At 40.0% G+C, this 26,265-nt stretch overlaps 1 protein-coding gene across 2 annotated transcripts; it reads right to left on the bottom strand.

The window, feature by feature from the left end:
* Positions 1-1,214: 1,214 nt before the first annotated feature.
* Positions 1,215-24,979, bottom strand: LOC114461934 (kynurenine--oxoglutarate transaminase 3-like). Of its 2 annotated transcripts, none has more exons than XM_028444438.1 (14): positions 24,924-24,979; positions 20,970-21,063; positions 20,751-20,812; positions 18,245-18,389; positions 14,644-14,793; positions 14,484-14,570; positions 13,403-13,525; positions 13,198-13,318; positions 12,289-12,365; positions 12,001-12,090; positions 4,206-4,392; positions 3,997-4,082; positions 3,544-3,630; positions 1,215-1,438 (listed from the first exon to the last, which is right to left on the bottom strand). In XM_028444438.1, exons 2-14 carry the CDS (start codon positions 21,060-21,062, stop codon positions 1,367-1,369), a joined length of 1,380 nt encoding a protein of 459 aa, XP_028300239.1. In that variant the 5' UTR covers position 21,063; positions 24,924-24,979; the 3' UTR covers positions 1,215-1,366. The 2 variants fall into 2 exon arrangements, with proteins under 2 accessions (XP_028300239.1, XP_028300240.1); XM_028444439.1 differs by having other exon boundaries at positions 24,842-24,930.
* Positions 24,980-26,265: the final 1,286 nt, after the last annotated feature.

The following is a 26,265-nucleotide window of genomic DNA, read 5'->3' as shown; positions in this document are numbered from 1 at the left end:
AAATAAAGGTTAATGGAAAAGTTCCAGTCTGGTGTACTTTGTCTCCCCCATGCGGCAAACAGCAGTATTTTATTATATATGAATCATTAAAATGAAGTATTTATTTATACATCTATAAATTATGTTCTGCTTCATAAAATATATTAGAAATCATACCCACACTGAGCTAAAAGTCTGTAATTATTTACAAAAAGCTTTGAAAAGACTTGTATGTATTTTAAACACTATTAAAAACTGGACACAGGCTTGTGAAATATTAAAGATAAATAGTGTGTATTCCTGACTTTATACCAGAATAATAAAAAACATATACTCTCAATTAATACAAAACATAGCTGCAACTTATGAACTGTAGAACAAAAACATTTCAGTTTTTACAGTTAATAAGTTATTAGTATTTGGTTCATAATAGTAAGAAAGCTAAAGGAAATCTGTGATAATTATAGAATATTACAAAAGCCATGTATGACATAAGAGAAAAATGGAAAAAGAATTAAACATTGACATTGAGGAAAAAACTAAATCTAAAGATGAGCTTTTTTCTGAACATTGGAGAGAATTTTCATGGAAGGTGAGCATGAAATACTTTATTACAGGGGTTCTCAACCTTTTCAGACCACGACGCCCAAAAATAGCAAAAATATGGCAAGAAAAAGTGATGAAAATATGGTAAGTTTGGTGTAGTTGCAGAAAAATGGTAAAAAATAAGAGACAATGGGCTTAAATTGTTCAGAAAAAGATTCTTAGTGTCTTTAAGGCATCTGGTGACCCCCTTCTAGTGTCTCATGACCCCAAATGGGGTCCCGACCTCAAGGTTGAGAAGTAGTGAATAGGTGGTAAATCAGTAATGAATTGGTGATGAATCATTGATGAATCGGTGATGAATTAGTAATGAATCAACGGTGAATCGGTGATGAATCGGTGGTAAATCAGTAATGAATTGGTGATGAATCGGTGGTGAATCAGTGATGAATTAGTAATAATCAATGTTGAATCGATGATTAATCAGTGATAAATCTGTGATGAATCGGTAATGAATCAATGGTGAATCGGTAATGAATCAATGGTGAATCTGTGATGAATCGGTGATGAATCAGTAATGAATTGGTGATGAATCAGTGATGAATCAGTAATGAATTGGTGATGAATCAGTGATGAATCAGTAATGAATTGGTGATGAATCGGTGATGAATCAGTGAAACACAGAAGCTATATTTTAGTTTCATGGTTTTATTGGAAACAAAAAGACACAAATGAAAGTCTCGATGTTTTCACTGCAAACACTGGTTTGTAAAACAGAGGAAAACATTCCGTCACTGATGACGAGGGAAGAATCTTCATCACTGGTTTGTTTCACTGGTTCTCATCAGTTACTGGTTGTGTTGGTCTGACACCAGTTCTTCAGGATGGCTCCAGCTGCATCCAGGGTGCTGTCTTGCTGTAGGTTAAAGAAAATCAAATGATACATCATGTGTTAGGGCAGTGTTTCTCAAATGGGGGTACGTGTACCCCTAGGGGTACACAATGGCACTACAGGAGGTACTAGAGAGGAAAATTAACTAAAGAAAGTATTAACAATTTTGGGTTTTATAATGTTCATTTTTAGTTAAAAATGTTATTAATACTAAATATTATTAACTCACAACAACAAAAACACACACTATAGAGAGAAAAAATACTTGCTATTACCAGCAACACACAACACAACAACAAAGACACAATAAATGAGAGAAAAATACAAAAGATCACAACAAAACACAGAAAAATAACAGAGAAACATACCAAACACGCACGCACGCACGCACGCACGCACACACACACACACACACACAGCGAGAACAATTTAAAGAATACCAACACACAAAAAACAACAAAAACAGACAAAATATAGAAAAATATACTTAACAATAAAAACATCAGACAAAAAAACAACAAAATGACACAAAAAATACAAAATGATGATATAAACTATGTTGATTTGAACATGAACTGAAAAGAGCCAGTGTTAGTAAAAAAAAACTACAGAAATAAATCTATTCAGGAGGAACTAAATTCTGTTTCATTCACTTATTTACAAAATGAGATTCTTTAAAATGTGTGTTATCTCTCATTCATTCATCGTTACGATCAATGTTGTTTTTTCACAGAATTCTGAATAAAATGTTCTCGTTGGATTCAAAAGTTAGAGAAAGGGGTTCTTGAAACAAAACAGTTTGAGATCCACTGTGTTAGGGGTCTGTTTACACACCTCTCACGTAAAGGCTGTGACTTCCTTAAAGGGACCACATCCTGAACGTGGTTTAAAAACTACTTTAAAGGGCTCATGTTAAGCTAAATAAACTTTTCTGTGCTTTAAACATGATAAAGTGTTATGACTTCACACACATGATCAAAGTGTTTTTTTCATTGATGAGCTCAGCTACGGAGTGGGTGGGAGGAGGGCGGGCCTTCCTCTGGCCCTACGTCACCGTGCGAGGAGGAGAGACGGACTCTCACTCTATAGCAGCTTTAATATCCATGTGTTTTACTGTAATGTGCAGTTTTTTGGCAGAAAACAATCACAACTATGTGTGGATAGCAAAAATAAATTTGCTTTGGTGATCACTGATCCCCTCGTAACAGAGCGAGACATGAAGGGAAGTCTTTGTCCTGTCTATAGACACGCCCACTCATGAATATGCATAAGTAGGCCTCAAATCAGCCTGTTTGTAGAGTTGCTCAGAAAGTGACTTTTCAGAGCCTAAAACTGTGAAAAACAGATGAATTTGGGAAAATAAACCTTTGGGGTTCTTAGAACAAATTGAGACCTTTAAGCAACTCAGAGCTACCCTGAAAAAACACATTTCAGCCTTAATGAAGGAAAAAGTGAAAAGTGGCACATGTTGATAATGAGCTGCTAGTGATTAATAAAAAGGTCTTTGTGGCATTTTGCTCCACTCTTCTTGTAAAACTGTATGGGAAAAAATAAATCAAGTTTAAGTCGCTTATCGCCATTTTGAGGAAAAATATAGAGATATGAATATTGGTCCATAACACTGAGGCCTAATGTAACCAAAGCAGTAACGTTTTATCTTGTAAAGGATATGATTGTCTAAACTGTGTGAAATGAGGCGTTCAAACACTGCTTAAAGTAGGATTTTATTAACATGAGTGTGTTACCTCATAAACAATTAAAAATAACTAGACTGATATACTGCCTTATGTAGCAAGTGTTGCTAATGCTAATGCTACACCACTTTAGTTAAACAAAGTAAAAAAACCGTGTGACTAAAATCACAATTGTCAGCCTTTAAGTTTGATGTTAATTGTACTTAGAACCAGTTTGATGAATAGCTTACATACATTTTTTAAATGATTGAAAAGTGATTTTTTATCCACATTTAGGGAGATGATTTTAAGTTGGTGAATTGGTTTGTTTTACTGGTAAATAATTTGAAAATAGTCTTTCTAGATTGACTATAGATTTTACAAAGAAAAAATGTGTGAAATGATTTTTTTTCTATATGTATTGCCCACCCCTATGATGTGTTATTATCTGCTCACCTTTATGAAGCAAAGACGAATGTATTTCTCAAAGTCCTTAGTGGACTGATCACTAACAAACGCTGTGACTGGAATGGCTGCAAGTTTCTGTGGAGAAGAAAATGATATTTAAACACGCACACGCACACACACACACACAGGTAAACCATCCCTAAATCCTTTAAATAGCTGCACGTATAGCCGTGAGTGAGACCGCCCGATTTAAATGAACATTTTGCTCGTTCAACATGGAGAGGAGCACAGAAGCACTAAATGACATTTGAAGAAGTGAAATTGGAGGCTGATAGACTTCTCATTCTGCTGCACAAACATTCAATAATGTAGAAAACTAAATAAACGAAGACATTTTTTTTTAAAACTTTAAAACCTAATGTTTGACATTTGCACACGTTTTAATACCACTAAACCTTTAGTGAATCCGCCCCTAAGTGTGACACTCAGCAGTTAATTCACCTTTTTTTTAATCATCCACTTCACAAACTTGTAGTCATAGGCTTCATCATCATCATCATCAGTTTTCATATCTGACAAGTCTTGATCTGTGAATGAAACAGAACCTCAATAGCGTCTCACATCTGCACTACTCACTGTGGCCACAGGGGGCGGCAGAGACAAGAGGGAAACATTCAGAATCAGAAATGTTTCTGATGAATGTGACTCACTGAGCGCTGACACGTCCACCAGCATAAAGTACCCTCCCTCTGGGATCACGGGGGTCATACCGGCCTCCTGCACGATGGCGGCCATGCGGTCCCTCTTTCCCTCCAGCTCCTCAGCCAATGAGGTGAAGTAGCATTCAGGCTGACCAATCAGCTCCATGTTCAGCATTAAACCCTGGGCCACAGCCTCCTGAGAGCAGACATGCAAACACCAACGGAATGATAAAGGTAACATCGTAGGGGGGTTCTGGGGGGATCCTCCCCTGGATATTTTTCTATTTTTATTTGAAAACACATAAATGAATCAATCTTGAACACTCCGAAGAGCACAATAGGGAAAAATACAATGTATTCACACCACTGAAGTTGTGGTTTGTGAAAAACAATTATAATACATGAAGAAATGTGATGTTAAAGGGATCCTCCACTGTTTTTACGAATGTGGCTTAAAACCTTTAACATTTCCTTATTAGAAGATCAACACTACCAGTCAAAAGTTTTACAACACCACACCTTTCTAGTTTTTCACTGAAAATGATTCAGTTTATTGTGTCATTGCATTCTGAAATCAAAGCATAGAACAAATAAGCAATTATAGTTAAAAAAAAAAAGAAATGATGCAATCCATGAACAATACTGTTCAGTTGGTGCTCATGAAGGCCTGGTACCACAGTGTGTTCCATCACTGCTTTATGCAGACAGAGGAGGTTAACAGTTGGAACACCTGTAGGAATGACCATCACCAGCTTTCAAGGCTGATTCAACCTTCACTGCTGCAGAACAGCTTCACATTTTTAACCCACTTCATGGTCCCTGAAAAAGGCCTATTTGTATCATTCTGAAATGTACATTATTTTTCAGTTTTGGGTAACCAAAGCTTTTTTTTTGACCCTCTGACTGTTGAGTTCTTACCTTTGTACCATTTCAAGCTATTCATTGGACTTAAACTGCAATAAATAACTGGAAAAATTAGGGTGTTCTAAAACTTTTGACCAGTAGTGTATGTCTAACAAAATGCATTATTTTGCACTATATTCATTCTATTAACTTTTTAAGTTTATAAGATTATTATACGTTTTAAGATCTGTGAGCCGCCATCTTGAAATGACGTGAGTCCATTGTTTTCTATAAAAGTGAAGCATTCAGCCTCCTTTTGGATCATTTAGCAGCTTTTTCAGTCAAAATGACAACTTATGCTACTTTGGGTTGCTCTAGAAAATCAGTAAAAGTTAAAAATGTCAATGTAAACCTCTTAAGTTTAGAGGTTAAACCAACTCTGTGATCCAAAAAAATCTGTGATCGAAGGGGGCGACAGTTCCAACTCTGCAGTTTCGTAGATGGCTTGAAGCAGAGAAGAATTTTAACCTAGGAATTTGAATGTGTAGTGTTGGTTGTCGGTGCCACCCCATGTAAGTTTTGGCTTCTCCTTTAGTGAGTCAATCAGGACTTTTGTGCTAGAGTTTGATAGGCCCTGGTTTGTTTTGATTGTTTCAGCCTGGTACACTGTCTGTTACAGATTTGGAGGATGGATTGGAGCCTGTGGAGATCACGCCAACTGCTAGCCCAAAAGAGGAAATAGACCCGCCAGCGACCCTGCCTAGGTTTGAACCATTTACGCCCTCGCCATCGAGATCCAGTGCCAAACTAAAGGTACGCCTGGCTCGGCTGCCGTTAGAGGCTCATGAGAAGGAAAACCTTCGCAAAGCTGAATATGACTTGAGACTCCAGGAACGTAAGATGGAAATTGAGGTGGAGAAGGAGGTAAAGTTAAAACAATTAGAGGTGGAGGTCTTGAAGTTTACTTGTACTCAGTCTCTGCCTGCCAGTGTGAAACCAACTCAAGTCTTTGATGTCACAAAACATATTCTGTTGGTACCAATGTTCAGAGAAATGTTGACTCATATTTTGAGCGATGTGCAACAGCTTTGAATTGGCCAGTGGACATGTGGCCACTTCAAAAATATATATTTTATCTTTTTATATATATATAAAATATTGGTTTATAACTCCTGTGAGGAAACAAAATGAATAATAAAGAAAATTAAAACATAATTTAACAAAAATGTATGTCAAAATAAAAGTGTAATTTAAACGCAGGTGTAAGCTAATTATTTCTGTCGTAAAAAGATGTATGAGAGCAGCATTAATGTCACTCAGGAATCAGTGGTTTACTTAATCTGATCAGGTTTATTGATTAAGTTTTGATCAGCTTGCACGCGTGCAATAAAAATCCATCATCAATGGATTGAAGATGAGTCGAGCTACCATGGCAACCACCCTGAAAATAGTGATTTATTCACCATAATGGGTGAAATAAGCCGGGGTTTGAGGAATATGAGCCTGTTCTAAAGGTGTGTTCAGTCTTCAGTGACTATAGTGGCTTAAATCATCCGTAATTAGTCACACTTTTTGGTCACTTCATCACTTTATCTCTTCAGTGACGTGACGAGTGATGAATAATATGAATAAAATGTGTCTGAGGAGACGTGGCAGCAGCATAGGATGTCTGCATAGAGAGTCCTCCTGTTACACTGGATATAAAGACAGTGACTGCCACTTGATATCGAATCAATTATATTGATTTTTAATGTAATATTGTCACCAGAGTCATCTCAACGTCCTAAAAAAATGTCATAAAAAAACACTGAACCCGCGACCCATTACTTCCAAGAGCAGCGTCACAATTCACTATGACATCATAACTTTGAAAATACGTGATCTACAGATTTAACTGTATAATAATATAAAATAACAATTGAGCCTTAAAAGTGGATTAATTTAAATAATCATCTCCTCCTTTATATTATCTACAGGTTTATATTCAGTGAACTTTACTACAGACGTCAGTAGATGTTTTAATGCAGATCAACCTCTCAGTGTTTTTCACTTAATGATCTACATCTACAATGTTATAAAGAAAACTACCGTTTGCAACACAACATTAGTAATGATGTGAACACGTCTGTGGTGTGTGATGTTACTAATGTGTTTCAGAGAAAAGTGTTAAGGTTCATTAAAGTGTTCAGAAACGGTGTTCAGGTGGGCGGAGCCAGGTAGAAACCCAGGGTTTCTTTGATAAAATCTGCCAGTGACCAGGTTTAGTTCACGAACAATGTTGCCATGGTAACATACTCAGAGAAGAACATACCTCACGTTTAGAATGAGATACTCAGTATTTCCCTCATTTGAGCCTGAACATACTCAGAGTTTGAACATAACCCGTTTTATGGAACACCACTCTGATGAAGCTGATTAAAGCTGACTCGTTGTTTTCATCGAGTGACGCACCACCACACAAGAAACAGCTTCACACACACATTAAAGTTATGTGGGAACTGGTGGCAATATTTAAAAAATGGTGTGATTAATTATGCTCTATAATTAATTAATCTATTTTTTAATTGCACCTAAAAAACGTCCTCAACTTGAGGTATTTTCATTTAATTTACATTATTGTGGCAAAAAGTGTATTATGTGAACTTTTTGATTTTAAACTGTGTTGTGAAGCACTTTGTGGCTTTTTGTCTGTGAAAGGTGCTAAAGAAATAATACTTTGAACAAAACTTTTTTTTTTTTTTTTTTACTTGTCTGCACATGCTGTCAAAGGTCAACACCACAGGAAGTGCAATCATTATGAGACAGCAATGCATATTTTGTTATTGGAATAAAATTCATTGATTTATTTTATTGCTTAATTGTGACCATCACTAGCCCTCCCTAAGGAAGGGTAAGAAATCTTTTATTATAGGGAGGATATAAAAAGGGAGAGCAGTGTTACACCTAAGTGGAGGGGGAGAGGGAAGAGGAGGGGAAAGGGAGCAGGGAAGAGAGACTCAAGGCAGGAAATAGAAAAGGTGGGGAAGAATAGACTGTTTTGGAGTGAGGGTGAGATGTGAGGTTGTAGAATAAATTGTGCTTATTATGTTGTGTAATCCAGCCAGTATAGTGACAAGTGTGAAGCATAGCTATAATGGTGGTGGCACCCCAGAGCATGCCAGATCGCCTTTCCTTGATGCCGCCCGTGCGATGCGCCCCAGACACCCCCCCCCCCCCCCAAAGGGCCCAGCCACACCGCAGAGCCCGGCTCACAGGGCGCCGCCCAAGCCGGGGCCGCACCCGCAAGTATGGGAGGGCGCGGCCCGTACCACCCTCCCCGGAAGACCCCCGCCATGACCGGCCCAGCCAGCCGGCCGGACCCGCCGGACCCAAAGGGCACCACCGCAGGACAGGGCACCACCGCAGGACAGGGAACCCCCAAGGGCGAGCCCCTGGGCCAGACCTCCGCAGGGGGCACCCACCCACCCCCCAGCCCACGAACAGGCCACAACCCAGCAAGACCGCGCAGCCCCAGACGGCACAAAGACAGCTGCCCAGGTCCCGCCGCCCACCGGACAGCGCAAGCCACGGGGCAATGCCCCCCCCCGCCGCAAGAGCGACCGGCGGCCGCCACTACAGGAGAGAGGGACCCCAATGGCACACAACCGATGCGGAGCAGCAGCCCCCAGCCAAAGGTGCAGAACCCACCCACCCGCCAGCCCGCAGATAGCAGGACAGACCTACCAAGTGGCCGATACCGACATCAACCCCCGGAACAGCTAGAGCCGCCCCCCAGCAAAGAGCACCACCCCGGAGCGCCAAGCAACCCCGCCCCAACCCCGGTGCAGACGCCGGCACCCCCCAGCGCGCCCACCCCCCACACCGGCGCGGCAAGCCGCCCCGGACCCACACGCCGCAAGGCACGCCCCCAAGGCAACCAGGAGACGAGACAAGCGCCAAGCCCCACCCGCAGGGAAGGGGCACCCCCACGCTCCACCAGGCCGGCACCGCCCGGAGAGACCCCGCAAAGGGAGCCCCCAGCAACACTCCTCCACTCCCCCCAGAGACCCACCGCCCCGCCACGCCCGACCGCACCCCCCGATCCCCACACGGTAGCCCAGCCATCAACAGAGGGGCCGGTACCCCACCCGACAGGCCCAGATGTGTGAATTTACCCACCACCCTGTTATGGTGCCTCTCCATTCCCCAATGGAGAGGCACTTCCCTATCCCCTGAGTGAATGTATGTGTTTAGTGAATGTATGAAGTGCTATTAAAAAAGGGTGGATGGAGGGGAGCAGTGCTCCCCATCCAGCCTATGTGTATATATGTGTATGTGATGCAATAGCTCCGGAGGGTGGAAGTGGTGGTCCCACCCTCCGGGGGGTGGTGTGTTGAGGTGTAATTAAAATAGGAGGGATTAGTAGGGCAGCCAGAGGTGGGAGTGCCGCCCCTGCGCCACTACTTAGTAGCGCAGGCGGCGGCCCCCTCCACCCCCAGCCCCACCATCCAGCCCCCCAAGGGCAACAAGTGGGTGGCCAGACCAGCTGGGAGTGAGTGATGTGAAGTGTCCATGTAAGAGGCCTGTCTGGTAGGAGCCCGGCCCGTCCGCACGGCGGGCCACCGGAGAGGGCAGACGGCGCAGACGGGCACACAGCACCGCGGGCCCCAGAGACGCGCCGAGCAGCACAACCGGAAACCCCCCGCGGCACCCCCCCGAACCGCGGCGGCCATACGGAGCACGGCGGGACCCCCCCCCCCAGGCGGAGCCAGGCACCAGCCACATCCCCCAGCAGTCCAGGAGGCGACCCCCGCCTAAGCAGGCGGCGACCGCGCAGGAGAGAGGCCAGCTCCCACACCAGGGCCAGCACAGGCCCGCACGACACCACGACATAGCACCCTCCACAGGTGGGCGGCCCCGGCCCCCCCGACGAGAGAGGACGCCACCAACCACCCAAGCAGGGCCACCCCGCTAGCCACGGACCGATAGGTAGGCGAACCCATGCTCTCCCAGCCAGGCACCGCAACCCCACATCAATGTCGCCAGCAGAGCCCCCCCCACCCACGGAGACCACCCCCAATCACCCCCGTGCCGACATGAGACACCCCCGACGCCAGCACAGCCCAGACGATAGCGGGCCCCAGCCACCAGCCCCACCCCGCCCAAGGCGGCGCGGCACCTCGCCAAACCGCAGCCCCGTCCCCGGGCAGATGGTGGGGGGGGGGCGCACCCCAAGACGCCGAACGCAGAGACCCACCCCCGGGGCACCCCCGCCCAGACACGGCACCCACGGGGCCCGGCGCTCCCAGCCAGCAGACCAACCACCCCGACGTGGATCCGCCAGGACAGGAGCCACCGGCCGCGCCCCCACACACACCCACCTAGCACGACCCAGGGGAGGCCCCAGCGTGGGCGAGGCCCCACAACTCACCCTTCCCTCTCCCCAAAGCTACACAAGTGAGCCCCCGAGGAAGAGGGGGAGAGGGCGGCCCGGCCCACCGCGCCAGCGCCACGCTCAGCGAAGGGGCGCCCCAGGGAACCAGGCCAAGGCGCCCTGACCGGCCGGCGGAGCAACCCACCGCACCACCCCGCCACCCAACAACCCAGGACGCAAGTGCCGCCCCCAAGAGCAGCCACACCCAGCGCCACCCTCATCCTGGACCCCCCGTCCCGAAGCCAAAGAACCCCACCACTCCAGGCCCCAGACGAGCAAACCCCCGAGCCACCCACCCAGCGCAGCAATGCCCGCCCCCCAAGCGAAGGCCACAGCCCCCCCACCAGCACCCCGGGCCGACAGGAGCCCCTCACGCCAAACCCAACGGGAGAGCTGGCGCTGAGCGAAGGCGGAGGAGGGGGGGAGGACGAGACAGGGGGACAGAGAGCAAGAGGAAAGAGTGGCAGAGAGACACGCAGGCCCCCGGCACCAAGGGCCACCCAGACATGCACGAAGGGGGCAGGAGAGCAACACCAAACCGCCCAGGGACCACGAGAGCACCCGAAAGGGACGCACGCCCCTCAAAACTTTGATATATAACAAAGTGGCTTCATAAAGTCATTTATTGTTTGTTTTTAACAGACTAGAACAGATGCAGGCGTAGACATTAACATTCCTCTGTATGTGAGAATATTCCCAAGGGCTACGTGTCATATTGATGTGTACTTTAGTCAATCTCCAAATAATAGAAAATACAAATGAAATCAAACATCAGGACTTATTTATTTTGGCTCTGAATCCTGTCATCTTGTTCAGTTGTGGCAACACGGCGTGCTCGGAGCATATAGCAGTTAGCACTGTCCGAGTGCCGGCGCTAGCTGTCTGTGTTAGCTGCTACTTGTTTAGCAGTGAGGTGCTAGCTGCTACAATCAGGTGGTAGAGAAGGCTGTAAATTGACAGCCCTAGTGTCATGAGGCCGCTTCCACATGTTGTTTAGCTCTGGAGCAGTAAGGGTGCAGGGTGGGGTGGGGGGGTGCACTGAATGAGCGGTCCCTGGAAATATTTCCCCAGACAAAGGTCCTTCGTTTCATTCACATGATGTCACTTTCTGCATTAAACAGTGGATTCCATTTTCATTGGTCGATTCAATGATTTGGTTACCGTGGTAGCTATAGGGCCCTATTTACCTGATTTATCTGTGGTATTCCAGTCTAGTAAAACTTGTCTAGTCTAGTCCTGTGACTTGTTCCGAGCAGGTCCCGCTCACATATTAGTCCGTCGTGGAGTGACATGTAGAAATGACATCAATGTGAGGATGGTGGATGTGTGTGGAATGATCTAGCGTGCAAAGAGCGGGAAACAGTCTATGACAACGACATCCACCCAAATCTACACGATTCCCATCAACGGCATATTTTGAGTTAAAAACGACAAATATTTTGTGATTTGGATGAATGTGAGAACAAACACAGGGATAAATAAACCCAGGAAGCTTTGAGTGAGTGAGTGAGTGAGTGACTGAGTGAGTGAGTGAGTGAGTGAGTTCACCTGTAGAGGAGTGGGACAGGTGTAGAGCGTGTTCTGCATGACGGTCTGAAGGTGTCGGATCAGGTGCTGGGGGCCAATGGACCAGCCCAGCTACAACACACACACACACACACACACACACACACACACACACACACACACACACACACACACACACACACACACACACACACACACACACACACACACACACACACACACACACACACACACACACACACACACACACACACTTATCAGTTCCATCTGGTGAACCAACACACACTGAATAATAAATGATGTTCTCACCTTCCAACCAGTAACGCTAAAGGTTTTCCCAGCACTGCCAATGGTGATGGTTCTCTCCCACATTCCAGGAAGAGTGGCTGAACAGGAAGAGGAAAAGGAGATGCACACTTTAGAACAAAGATGGACTTTTATCACAGCGGGGGCCACGTTATCAATATTAAAGTGTTTTGTTTTTCCCCCTCTTTTGTAAATCTGATTTATTATTATTGATAGATGTTAATAGAATATCCAATCTGAGCATTAACACAGGAAAGAATAAAGTTTTTTGTTTTTTTTTGTAATTTTTGAGTGTTTTTATCATTCATTTTGTCATTGTTTTGTGTTCTTAGTAATTTTTGTGTATTTTTGTTGTAGTTGTGTTTGTTGGGAATTATCTTTGTCTTGTTTCCTTCATTTTGTTTGTTTTCTGAGTCATTTCTGTGAATTTCTGCTGTCGTTTTGGACTTTTAGATTCATTTGTTTGTGATTTTTTTCTGTCGTTTTGTATATTTTTGTTGTTTTGTGTTTTTGGAACTATCTTCGTATTGATTCCTTCAGTTTATTTGTTCTACGAGTCTTTTTTGTGCATTTCTGCTATTGTTTTTGGATTCAGGAGTCATTTATGTGAATTTTCCGGTGTTTTGGGCTTTTTTTGTTGTTTTGTGTTTTTGGAATTATCTTCGTATTGCTTCCTTTATTTTGTCTGATCTACGAGACTTTTTTGTGTATTTTTGTTGTACTTTTGGGCTTTTGGAGTCGTTTGTGTTTTTTTTTTTTGCCTTTATGTATTTTTCTGTTTGTGTGTTTTAGACTCATTTTTATGTCCTTGGGGGCCACACAAAATTAGACCAAGAGCCGCATGTGGCCCCTGTGCCACCAGTTTTCCATACATGCTTTAGAACAAAGTCAACAGATTTTTTTCCAACGCACCAATCTTGACGTGCTGCTGCCCCCTATAGATGAGCCACTCATAGACCTCGTCACTGAAGCACAGCGTGTCGTGTTTAATGCACAGGTCTGCGATCATCTGGAGCTCGTCTCGGGTCAGAATCTGGAGGCAGATGAAGTTTGAAGCTGAGAGCACTTCCTGTTCTTTCTCAGAGACACACAGAGCAGTGTGTGTGTGTGTGCTCACCTTCCCAATGGGATTGTTGGGCGTGTTGATGATGATGGCCTTCGTCTTAGAGGTGAATTTACTGGAGAGCTCATCAGGGTCCAGATACCAGTCTGCACTGGTGATAGACTTTTTTCCAGATTTCTGCAAAGACAAACTTATAAAATCCTCTGTATGTTGAATGCTTGTGTACTTTACAGATGTTTCTTCTTCTAAACGTCTTTACTTATAAAACAAACATCTGCTCTGATGTTGTTGTACATACAGGAGCATCACTTTCCTGTTTAGTGATAGAGGCAATATTGATAAAAACATCTGAACCTAAATTTGTGTTTTTGCTCATTCTGATGAAATTCATTGAAATTTCATCATATACTTTACATTCCTAGAATCCTTACAACCTAAGCTAAAAGGTTATACATATTAATGAACCACAAACAGTAGTAAAAGTTGTAAATAAAATTGTTATAAATAGGAAAATACAAAAATCTGAAATTTATTTGCATTATATTTAGTAAATAAAAAACAAAAAACACATTGATCGAAAATATTTCTAAATGTCAGAAATAAAACAAAACATTGGTGAACACTCCAGTAGTGATTTGAACAATTTACTTTTTGAGATATGATCATTATTATGAACAGAGTGTAGATGAGCTTTGATCATAAAACTGAATATAGAAATCTGAACCAAATATTTATCAACAATCATACAGCTTCAACTATGAATATAGTTGAAGCTGTATGATTATATATATATATATATAGTATATACATTTTATCATTTATACATTGAATATTTTACACATTGGAAGAACAAAGCTGCTCATGAATGATTAATTTCTGAACACACACACACACACACATCACACACATTCACGTAACATCATACACTCAAACACACACACACATACATACTCACACACATGCACGCACATACGCACACAGACACACACGCACACACATGCACAGACACAAACATGCACAGACACAAACATGCGCGCACAGACATAAATTCATCTTCATAAAAAAGTGAGTGAATACTAGTTGTAAATACACTTGTTGTTGTTGTTGTTTTGTGTGCTGATCCGTGGCTACTCACGAGGCGTAGAGGAATAAACACAGGTTTGGCTCCTGCCATCCTCACCATGGGAACGTAACAATCAAAGAACGGTTCTATGATAATAACCTACAGAAACACATGATGAAACATGAATAAACGAGTAGTGTTTTAACGGAACGTAGAGCGTCATCACCATCACCTCGTCTCCTTCTTCTACCAGCCCCTGCATGGTGCTGAACAGGGATCCATACCCCCCCACCGTCACCAGGACCTCTTTGAAGGGATCGATGGGGCGTCCGTACACATGCCCGTAAACCTGAGAAAGGGCTTTGACCAAAGGTGGATGTCCCTTTGGAACATAGAGACACCAACTTATCAAAGGCTCCAGCTCGTATCACATGCTCTGTTTTTCATTCCTAATGTTGAAATCCATTTTTTTTTACAGATTTCTTAAACGGGATCCTTTATTGTTTTTACAAGTTTAGCCTAAAACCTTCTAAATCAGAGGTGGGCAACTTCTATCACAGCGGGGGCCAAATAAATGTGATTGTCTGATCCAAAGGCCACAATATCAACATTCATGTCAGCATTTAGAAGAATGACCAATCTGAGCATTAATACAGGAGGGAAACACACATTTAGGTTATTTTTAAATTCATTTTGTAATTTTCGCATCAATTTTGTGTTTTTAAAGTCAGTTTGTGTAAATTCATGTTTCTTTGACGTTTTTTTGTGTATGTTGTGTCAGGGACTAGGCAGGATCACCTTCCGCTGGTGGGAGGGTCACATGTTCTGGGCGGTCGTGTCAGCACCACACCTGTAGCCACTCTGCTAATCATAATGTTAGCTATATACTGTATATATATATATATATATATATATATCCTGTCTGTGTGCATTATTCTTGTTGGTCTGTTAGTCTTTCATGTCTGGTCTGTCCTAGTCGTCAGTCTAGTGTCAGCTCTGTAAGAGAATAACGACTTTGTCAAGAAACCCTGCCTCTGAGTCCTGGGTCCTGCCTGCAATCCGTGACATGTTGTGGTTTTTGTAGTCCTTTTGTGTGTTTAAATATTGTTTTTTTGTGTCTTTGTGTCATTTTGTGTGTTTTATGAATAATTTGCTGTATTGTATGTTTTTTAATCTTTTTGTGTTTTTGCTGTTACTTTTTGTTCAGTACTTTTCTCAGACCGAGGGCCACATGTGTTCTCAGTGTTCTTATTAACACATTACTATAGTGTTGTGTTCAAGACCGCACTATCCGAGACCAAGACTTGCCCGAGACCAGCATGCACCGAGACCAAGACAAGACCAAGACTTTCGGGAGCCGAGACCAAGACCAAGACCAAGACCATAAACATTTTTTTTTCAATTTAAAAAAATATATAAATAAATAAAATTATGGCAAGGTTCAACAGTTAAATAACATTCTCTCTTTAATTTTAGTTTATTTTAAATACATTTGATGGACAAAAAAGGTGCCTGCAAAAAATTAACTAAAATATTAAAACTGCTACTGATAAATTCACAATTATTCTACATATTTGAAAACAAGATTTTTATGTCAGCTGAATGTACAGCAAGTGTTTAAAAGTATTTCTGCCAAGAAATAATGATTCTTGATTCTGATTCTTTCAGTTGTTCAGGTTTAACAGGTCACAGAGTTCACAAGATATTTTTTTAGTTTGAAAAAACCTTTAAACAGGTTATTTTTATTAATTCACTTAGATGATATAGTTTAATTTGGTTACTGTAATGTAACTAGGATATTCAATTAACAAAGGTTTCCAACTGTAACTGTAAAAGTGAAACTTTCTGAAATAAAACTACAAACAAGTTGTCATCAGTGTAAAAAACATAGAGCTACAGGTAGATGTGAAACTAAATAAAACAAACTCAAACGCTGGAACAGTCATGTAACAAATTAATCAATAGTTCTTGTTGAGAATTATTATTATTATTCTGGAAACAGAAACTATAAAAATTAATTATATTGTGAACCTGTTTATATTGTGGGGAACATATTGTATACATACATGTAATTGGAGTCTAAAGACACAAAAAAACACCACTTTAAAAGATAATAGACTAATATAAGACCTCTTTACAGTTATTTGACTCATTCTGTGATGCGCGGCGTTGACGCGCTGGTGACGACATAATCCAAGATGGCGGCGGCCCGGACTACAGCCAATATTATGTAATAAAGCCTTAAAAGACATGGATATAATGAAAAGAGTGGATGGACAGATGCATAAACATGCAGACTTTCACACGGACACACAAGGACTTATTAAACACACACAGACTTATTAAACACACACGGACTTATTAAACACACACGGACCTCAGTAAACACGGTAAAAGGAACAGGCTTCACCGCTCGGCTGGCACTAGGACCCAGAAGCAGAGTAAGTGCGTCACCTATCCAGCCTTCACAGGCTGTAATATCATCAGTTTATCATTTTACCAGTTATTAGAGCTACTGTCTTTACCAGGGAGATAATATTTATTACTGGTGATTGTTTTCTGGAGTTTTACTGGGATTTTTACCGGTGATTAGTTCATTTCTCCCTTGCGCTCCGCGGTCCAAACTGACACCGTAGCCACACACACACACACACACACACACACACACACACACACACACACACACACACACACACACACACACACACACACACACACACACACACACACACACACACACACACACACACACACACACACACACACACACACACACACAGTCACATTAAGGAAGGTTGTGGTCATTATACGGGGTGGATTAAATAATGAATAAAGGATTGTTTTATCCCGTTCTTCTCCGTGTTATTATCACATTATAAAAAAGGTTAAAAATAGCAGGAATTAGTGCTGGTCTCGAACGGTCTTGACGGAAAATCCCGAGTCCGGGCAGCCTGAGTCCAAGACAAGACCGAGTCAAAATGCTTCAGAGACCGAGACAAGACCAAGACCTTTAGAATTTGGTCTCGAGACCGGTCTCGAGACCAAGACCGGTCTTGACCACCCCAACACTACATTACTATGCACAATTTTCATTTAATTGCCTTTTAAAAATGGGACGACTTTACAGTTTTAGAGCCTGTGTTCCTCCATCTTGAAATCATGTGATTGATGATGTCACACGGCCTCACTGCCTGTAAACATCCCATTGTTTTCTATTGGAGTGAAACATTCAGCATGATTTTTAGATCATTTAGTAGCTTTTTAGATCATTTTTACATAATTTAACAGCTTTTTAGATCATTTAGCACTTGTGCTGCTTTTGGTTGATCTAAAACAAACAGGAAAAGTTAAAGATGTGGATGTAAACCTATTTTGTTTATCGAAAGATAATGAACTGAAAAAGATATGTGACTGCTGTTTGGTAGTAGACAATGAAGCAGAGAAGAAGAGCTCTCCAAAGGGACCTTTACTTCTCCTTAAACAGTGCGCTGACACGCTCCAATGGCTGAAGTTAGAGAGTAAATCATGGACTGTTAAAGGACTTCTATTCTCTGGGTTTGTGTGTCTTCAACAGTCCATGATTTATCATCAGCGCATCAAGCACACTGTTTAAAATAATGTGCTTTGTTAGACATAAATCTTCTAATAAGTACATTTCAAAGATTTTAGGCCAAACTTATAAAAACAGTGGAGGATCCCTTTAAGGAAAACCACTGCAGTTAAACTGTTTAGGTCTGACAGACTTATAAAGACTTGTCAGTAATAACGTTGGTCAAATTTCAGGGTTTCCACATTTCACAGCAGTAACTTTGTGAGTGAAAAGGCAGACTTACGAATCCTCTGGTGTACTGGTTCATCCGGTCCACTGACACAGCTTTAGCCAAGGCTTCCTTCACATATGAGGGTGGGGGAATGTCTGGGAAGCCTTGGCCCAGGTTAACAACAGACGGGTCCGCTGCCAGTGAAGTAAACGCCACCCTGAAAAGAAACATGCACAGCAGAAGTCGTGAGGCAACAACACAACACGCACGGAATAAACGGACTTCATTTCTTCAATATGCCAATAATGTTATATTATTAATGTGTAGCAACTTCAGCAAATCAACGGCCATCAAACCTGAGTGTGCATTCAGCACAATTACTGCAGAAAAATTAACAATAGGCAACTTAATAACCAAATTAACCATATTTGTTATGATTTTGGGAAGTTTAAAAACCTGTAATGATTTCTGATTCAGAAACAAAAAAAACAGAAAAGCATAAAGAGTCATTCCATGCCACACAGTTCAGTCTTGAAAAATTCTGAAATGTTTATAAATTATGTAGTTATTCAATATTCACACTGTACAGTTTTTAGTTTGATCTGATGAATACTTTTTGAGATATGGACAGTTTAGTGAGGGGGGGGGGGGGGTCCTTATTTATCTTCCATTTTCATTTTCCAATATGTCAGGAACTCCATCACATAGGAAAGGTAAATATGGTATCGTAATAAGCTCCACCTACTCTCTCAGAATATAGAAAAAGATCTGCTATACATCCTATCTGGTGGACATGTCAGCTCCTCTAAATAGTCACAAAGTCAGTGTGTGTTTGGGTCTGGAACATGTTTGGGTACTCTCACTGTTCTTGAAGCCAAAATACAGCGCTTAGGGGCGTTTCCATCTTGCAAATTTGACATCATTTGGAGCCAAAGTCTGCGCAGTAGGGTTCGGTGGGAGGAGCCCTGGTAACACGCCCCGCCCAGTATATTGTAGAAATTAAAATTGCCTACATACATTTTTGTGATTGAAATTAGTTTATTATGTTTGCTTTCCATTTGTGCATATTTTGAGAATAATGACGAGTATAATTATGAACATTTCACTGAACTGCTTTATGATGCAGCATGTAAATACTGTTATAATGATGATAGATATAATTAATGTATTTTGAAGGAAAAACACCCCAAAAAAAAGAAAATGTAGAACATGTGAAATTTGTTCATAAAAAATATTGTTTTTTTAAAATAAATGTTTTTCTGATGAATCAGTTATTATATTTTTTATGTTACTAGTGAAAACCTAATAAACAATAAATGATTATAAGACACAGACGTTGCAAATCGGACCACCAATGACAATTTCATATGTTTCTACTGGGAAGTGTTAATTCAATTCAACTCAACTTTATTTGTATAAAACAATTTACAACAAAGTCATCTCAATGCGCTTATCAAAATATAAAATTCATAATAAGAAAGAAAAACCCAACAAGTTAGTAAAAAGGCAGCGTAGAGAGCTGCCTTTGGATGTAAATGGTTGTCATCTTGTCAACTGACTGCGCATGCTCAAACACAAAAACACGCTATGGAAACAGAGGCAGAGCAGCCGTGTGCATTTGGGAGGAGGTGTGGCCTCCTCCTGACTCATCCTCCTTACAGCGGAGTGAGACTGTGCAGCATCTTTGCCGTACCAGAAAATAGCGATGTTTAGTCATTTGGGCTATGAAAAGCACAAAATGTTGATATTTTCAAACTTATAGGTACTGTAGGCTGTCGGAAATGGAAAAATAAATAATTTATAATTATATTATAATTAAAACAATAATGAAATAGTATAATGAAAAGATGATCAGTGTGTGATCACATGATCAATGTGCGATCACATGATCAATGTTCAAACCAAAGAAACTTTTTTTTATTATCTTAACGTGTCCGTCCTTTATTTCCACTGCTCAGTAACAGATGATGTCACATCCTGTTGGTCTCAGCATTGGTTCCTATTGGCTTCTCATTCATCGTAAAAGCTGCAGCGCATGCTGTACTTCAATACTTTTACTTTTACCTCACGTCTCTAATCATTAAATCTGTGATCGATCTTGTGGGTCTTATGAAGACGTGCATTTAATCTAAACACTGTCAGCTGATTGGCTGAGCTTGTCACAGATGGCTTTAAACCAGGTTTAAACCGTAGGCCTGGCTCTACTAAGAATACTTTAATGAAATATCCCCCTGGTGTTCAAAGGTAACACATTTAACTTGTTTCCATAGCTTGATAAAAATAATATATATATATATATATATTTTTTTTTTTGGAATAACACTTTTTTATTATTGAAGGAACATTTGTTTTACTTTTGACTTTTACACTTAAGTACATTTAGTAGCTTTTATTTTTTTGCTTTTACACAAGTAAGGGAGCAACTTCACTACTTTTACTTTTACCAGAGTCATTTTTCTTCAAGTATCTTTACTTTTACTTGAGTACTGAAGACTAGCCCTTTTGCCACCTCTGCTTTCAGAGAACTCGTCTCTTTGTGTCTTTAAAACAAACAGATGTTTCCTCTGAGTTCTCCTACCACACATTCTTGTCCAGGCCCTGGATTCTTTTAGCGTGCGTGTGTCGTGACATCATGAGGCGCTGGAACAAAATAAGCAACGTTTACTTTAATACTTACGTTACAATGACAAAAGCCTCCTTTACTCTGCAACTCCACAGGCTGACACAGACACAAACAGCTGTCCAGGCTTAACTCTCATACAGATGTTTTTTAGTTGAAAGTGGGTTTTTTTTTTACCTGTGAAGTAGAGAAGCTTCTTCTTCTGCAGGTTATGGCAGCTGAACCACGTGTGAGCCAAGAGCAGCGAAGACACTGCAGAGCAAAGCTCATTCTGTGCAAGAAAAAGGCTAAAAATTAATATTTACTCAATGCTAATCATTCTCTGTTTGCACTGCTCACACTTCTCTGGATAAACTAGTTTTTCTTGTGAATATAGTAAAAAAAATAAACGACAACTAATTCCTCCAGCCACACAGATCTAGATGATACAGTTACACTAAACACATTGATTTATCTGAATAACAACCAGTTTACTATTATTTAGGCCATGGTATATAGTTAAATCTAGGCAAGACCTGCATTCGCCATATTTGGCAATTGAAAATTGAAAAACATGGCAACCTATATCTGGATTTGTTGACAAGTTTGTTCTTTTTACTACTGAAATTGAAAGTATCCTTGACCTTAAATATGACCTTGATCAAAGGTCAAGGACTCGAAAGGAAATGTTGTTCAATGGTACGTACCAGTCTGAGCACTGTATCTCAATTTGTGGCCAAATTTTAGTTTTAGTTTTTTTGTTTTTCTGGCTGAGCTTCGTCATCCTGAGAACGTTGAGATCTCACTTTGTTCACTTTTCTGAGGAGTTCTTGACTTTAAATATGACCTTGAGCAAAGGTCAAGGTCACACATGTTCAATGGTTCCAGTGACCAAGTTATAGGGAAAAAAAGGTTTTCTTTTATTTGTGATGTCATGAACTTTAAACCCTACCAATCTTTTTACTGGTAGGTCGTACAGCTTCGATCCAACAAAATAAAATACTCCACTTGAGATGAGCTTTTCATAAATGTAAGCATCAAACTTGTGCAATAAATATTTGTATAGAAATGTTTTTGACACTTGACGTGACCTTGACCTTGACTGCACATCCTTGACATAACCCCTATGAGATGACAAATACGTGTCATTAGTGTTGCATTAATAGCCTAGGAGGAGGAGTTCTAGGACAAAGGAGTTGCGGAAGAAAAACAAGAACAATAAGATGAGATTAATGTTCAATTTTCAATTGCCAAATACAATTATAAGTGCTGGAAATGTGTTGAACGTGGAAAAAAGTTTTCTCTTCCACGTATAATGATGTGACGCCTAAATATTCTATCCAACTGAATTTTTTAGCATATGTTTTTGTATACAAACATACCAAATATGAAGTAACTTAGTATATTAGCATTCACATTACATTGAAATGTTACTTACAAATTACTTCTGTAATTTATTCTGTTATTCAAAATGTCCAAATATCATGTGGTGTGACGGTCTGGCCATGACCGCTGTTTTATTAAAATGTTTAAAATGACTTTAAATCTATTCTAACGTATTTTTGCCCTATTTTAGTTCTATTATAGTCCTATATAAGACTTCAAAGTATTTCTACTTTTATTTACATCATATTATTCATGCAAACCTTGGCCGATGAACATTTTATAAATATCGTGTGGTGAAAATCCTTATACGTCAATGATCCAAATATCCAAGCAATAAGTGACAGATACCATTCGCTGTAAGGTCATGTTTTTTCTCAACAATTTGAGATTAAAAAAGACTGCCATCATGTGACATAAGCAGAGGGAAACTGTAAAAAAAAATGTGGCATTTCATTAAACAATGGCATTACATTTTATTGAACAAAAGTTATTGCACCTATTCCATGTAACTCATTAAAATGATTTTAAAATAACTATTCTGTCTAATATGCTTCAGCTTTGTTCAGCCAAATAAATCTATTTTCCCTTATTTCCTAGTTTCAATGCTTTTATTTTTATGTGACGTCAATATGTGTAGCATTTAATACTGTCACTACTTGAATAAAAACTGCCACAGAATAATAATTAAATTATTATTAATCAACAGTGAGCCCTTATGTCAGACATGAGCAACTGGCAGCCGGGGATGTGGCCCCAGTCTAATTTTTTGCGGCCTCCAAAGCAAATCCACAAAAATTGTAATTCAAGAAGTTTTAAGGAATATAAAGCCTAATGTAAAACACAAAATAATACCAAAACACACAAATCGACTGCAAAATGCACAAATTACACAAAAAACAGGGTTGCTACATTTTTTCCGCAATGATTTTTCAAAACTTTTCACTTTGAGATAACACTTAACATCTTTGGGGTTTCATATATTTCAAACATTGGAATAAAACAGGCTGTATTTATTGTATAACTTTTCCAGGAATTTCATGACCGTGGGGACTTTGAAAGAATTTCAAAAACACACAAAATGACTCATAAAACAGAAGATGACAACAAAAACAGACACAGCAACCACTTAAACAATCAAAATGACCACAAAAACACCAACACATTACAGAATAGCTCCAAAGACACGCAAACTGTCAACAAAATTACACAAAATGACAGGAAAATACAGAAAAGAACAAAAATACAGAAAGCGACCCCAAAAACACATAAATCGACAGCTCAAATGCACAAAATGACAAAAAAATACACAATGACACACATAATGACAAACGACCCCCACCCCGTACTGATGCCTAGATCAGTCTTTATTCTAAATGCTGATATGAATGGTTGATAATTTCACCATCAGATCAGATACAATCACATTTTTGTGGCCCTTACTGTGAAAGAGATGTCCATCCCTGTCTTATGTGATGGTCAGCTCAAAGCTGGAAACATGTTTATCACTGCACTCATCAGTGAGTTAGTGACGTACACGCTTTGAATTATTATTATTTTCAGTTTTCTGCTGATACTAGTGTTTATTCTGAACAGTGAACTATGTGATTTAGATAACATTAATTAGACATTATTTCAAACAACATGTTATTATTTATTCTTTGATTTCATGGACTCGATTGAAGTAAAAGCAGCTCTGTGATTGGTTTAAACGTCATTACCTCCGCAACCCACAGGCAGGTTAGCTCAGCTTTTTAAAGACTCTTTGTTTACTACTGCTACTACTTTGTTCAAGACCACTTACACTTTAAATTTGTGAAATTTAATTTATTAATGATTTTATTGTGATTTCAATTATATTTAATGTGGTAAGTAAAACAACTACACAACAAATACATGTTTTATGTCATTGTTTTAATTCCTAAAAAAGCAGTCCAAAATATATTTCAAAACAGAAAAATAAATAAGACTAATAGAAAAAAATATGGATAGATTAGTCGACTATAAAAAATAATTGTTAGTTGCAGCTCTATTCATAATGGCATATTTTATTGAACAGAAGTTATTGCACCTATTCCATGTAGCTCATTAAAATTGATTTTAAAATAGTTCACCTAAAGAAAGCTACATCAACTCTTTCCCTAGTTTCATTCTTTTTGTTTTTATGTGACGTCATTAATGTGTTGCATTCAATACTCTTGTTACTTAAATACAAACTGCCACATAATAATAATAATAATAATAATAATAATAATAATAATAATAATAATAATAAAGAATGGTGATCATTAATGATCAACAGTAAGTCTTTATGTGTAATTTATCCAATAGGAGGCGCCAATGTGCGGAAGGTTGTTACAAACAGTCAGCTACACCAAGGTGATACAAAGGGAGCTTCGTCCCGTATTAAAGTGTTAGATTTGGAGGACATAACTATAATAATAATACACCATGACAATACAACTGTGACAAATAAATCCTCATAATAACCCTACGTCATAGCGTGTGTTTATCTGAGTGCAACTAAACCATTAGCTTCATCTAAACAGCTCCAGCTTTAGCTTAGCATGATGCTAGCAACGCTACGGCAACATATGAAGGTCTAAAGTGTCCCCTCCGCCTTGTCTATCTTTGTAACAACCTGACAGACTCCATTGTTTTGTGTTTTTTTACAGACAGAAACGTACCATTCACTGAGCAACTTCATCCGCCGGCACAACTTACATTCATAGAATAACAATAATAATAATAATAAAAACATTAACTCACGTTGTAAACAGCCGGAACGAAGCTCACTTGTAGCCAATCAGAAAAGAGGAGACGCAAGGCCGTCATGTACGCAAGCGCGGTTGCCACATTCAGCAGATGAAATCCCGTCAAGGCACAAAACGGGTATTACGGGTATTAATTATTGCGGTATAAAACAAATTTTCTTTTTTTTTTTTGCACTAACTAAAAAAATCACGATATTATCAGTTATCATGTATTGTACACTGTGGGAGTGTTGGTCCAATCTGGCAGGAAAAACTGAAGACAATCCTGTGCTTTACTCTAATCAAACATTACAAAACACAAGTGTTCAGGGTTCAGTCAATAACACATGAATAACTTGTATCTGCTATTGTTTCCTTTGCTTATTTCAACTTTAAGACTGACAGTACAGAAGATTTGGTCACTAATTAAAAAAAAAAAAATCCTAAATACAATATTTGTTTTTATTATTTTCAGTTTCTAAGATTAAAGTCAGTACTCGGAGGTAAAAACGGTCAGAATTATGAAAATCAGAATTATGAGGGGGAAAAAAGTCAGAAATATGAGACAAAAAGTCAGAATGATGAGAATAAAGTCAGAATTTGGAGGAAAAAATGTCAGAATTCTGACTTTTTTCTCAGAACATTAATATTATTATTATTATTATTATTATTATTATTATTATTATAATAATAATAATAATAATAATAATAATAATAATAATAATAATAATAATAATACTAATAATACTAATAATAATAATAATAATAATAATAATAATAATAATAATAATAACAGAATAAAAAAAAATAAATACAATATAAAACAGAATAATACAAAAAAAGAAATATGCAGATTGGTAGAAATGGGTTTTGAGTTTTGATTTGAAAATGGGTATGGAAGGTGTGGGCGTTTCTGATGTCAGGTGGGAAAGTTGTCAGCTTTGGAAATGATGGATCTGGTGCCAATGAGGAGGAGTTCTGTATTATTGCAATTAAGTTGGAGGAAGTTGGAGGTGAACCAGTCTTTAATTTCTGAAAGGACGTGGGTGGGGGGTGGGGGGGATATAGCTGGGTGTCATCCATGAAGCAGTGGAATTGAATATCAAATTTCCAGAAGACACTGCCATGTGGAAGGAAATAGATAATATGTTGAAGCTAAAACAGGATTTCAAATTTTCTAAGTTTTTGATGTCATAAGCAAAATTGGGAAAGAAAATGCCCTCCCCTCCGCTGGTAGCTCCACCCATTGACTCCACCCCCAACCTGATGAAAACTTTTGCGAAAGTCCGCCATTGTTTTTTCTTGCGAGTGAAGGAGTGATGGCGACCGCTAAAACTAATTACAGAAGTTGCTCGATT

Source organism: Gouania willdenowi, chromosome 4 (assembly GCF_900634775.1).
Source record: "Gouania willdenowi chromosome 4, fGouWil2.1, whole genome shotgun sequence".
Taxonomy (NCBI): domain Eukaryota; kingdom Metazoa; phylum Chordata; class Actinopteri; order Blenniiformes; family Gobiesocidae; genus Gouania; species Gouania willdenowi.
Note: the sequence above shows the minus strand (reverse complement) of the source record. Positions and strands in the feature narration are given on the sequence as shown.

Coding starts and splice junctions, on each gene's coding strand:
- LOC114461934 (XM_028444438.1), bottom strand. CDS start 21,062: ATGAGCTTTGCTCTGCAGTGTCTTCGCTGCTCTTGGCTCACACGTGGT. Junction 14,794..18,244: donor ACCAGTACACCAGAGGATTC/GTAAGTCTGCCT, acceptor TATGTTCCAAAG/GGACATCCACCTTTGGTCAA. Junction 14,571..14,643: donor TGGTAGAAGAAGGAGACGAG/GTGATGGTGATG, acceptor GTGTTTCTGTAG/GTTATTATCATAGAACCGTT.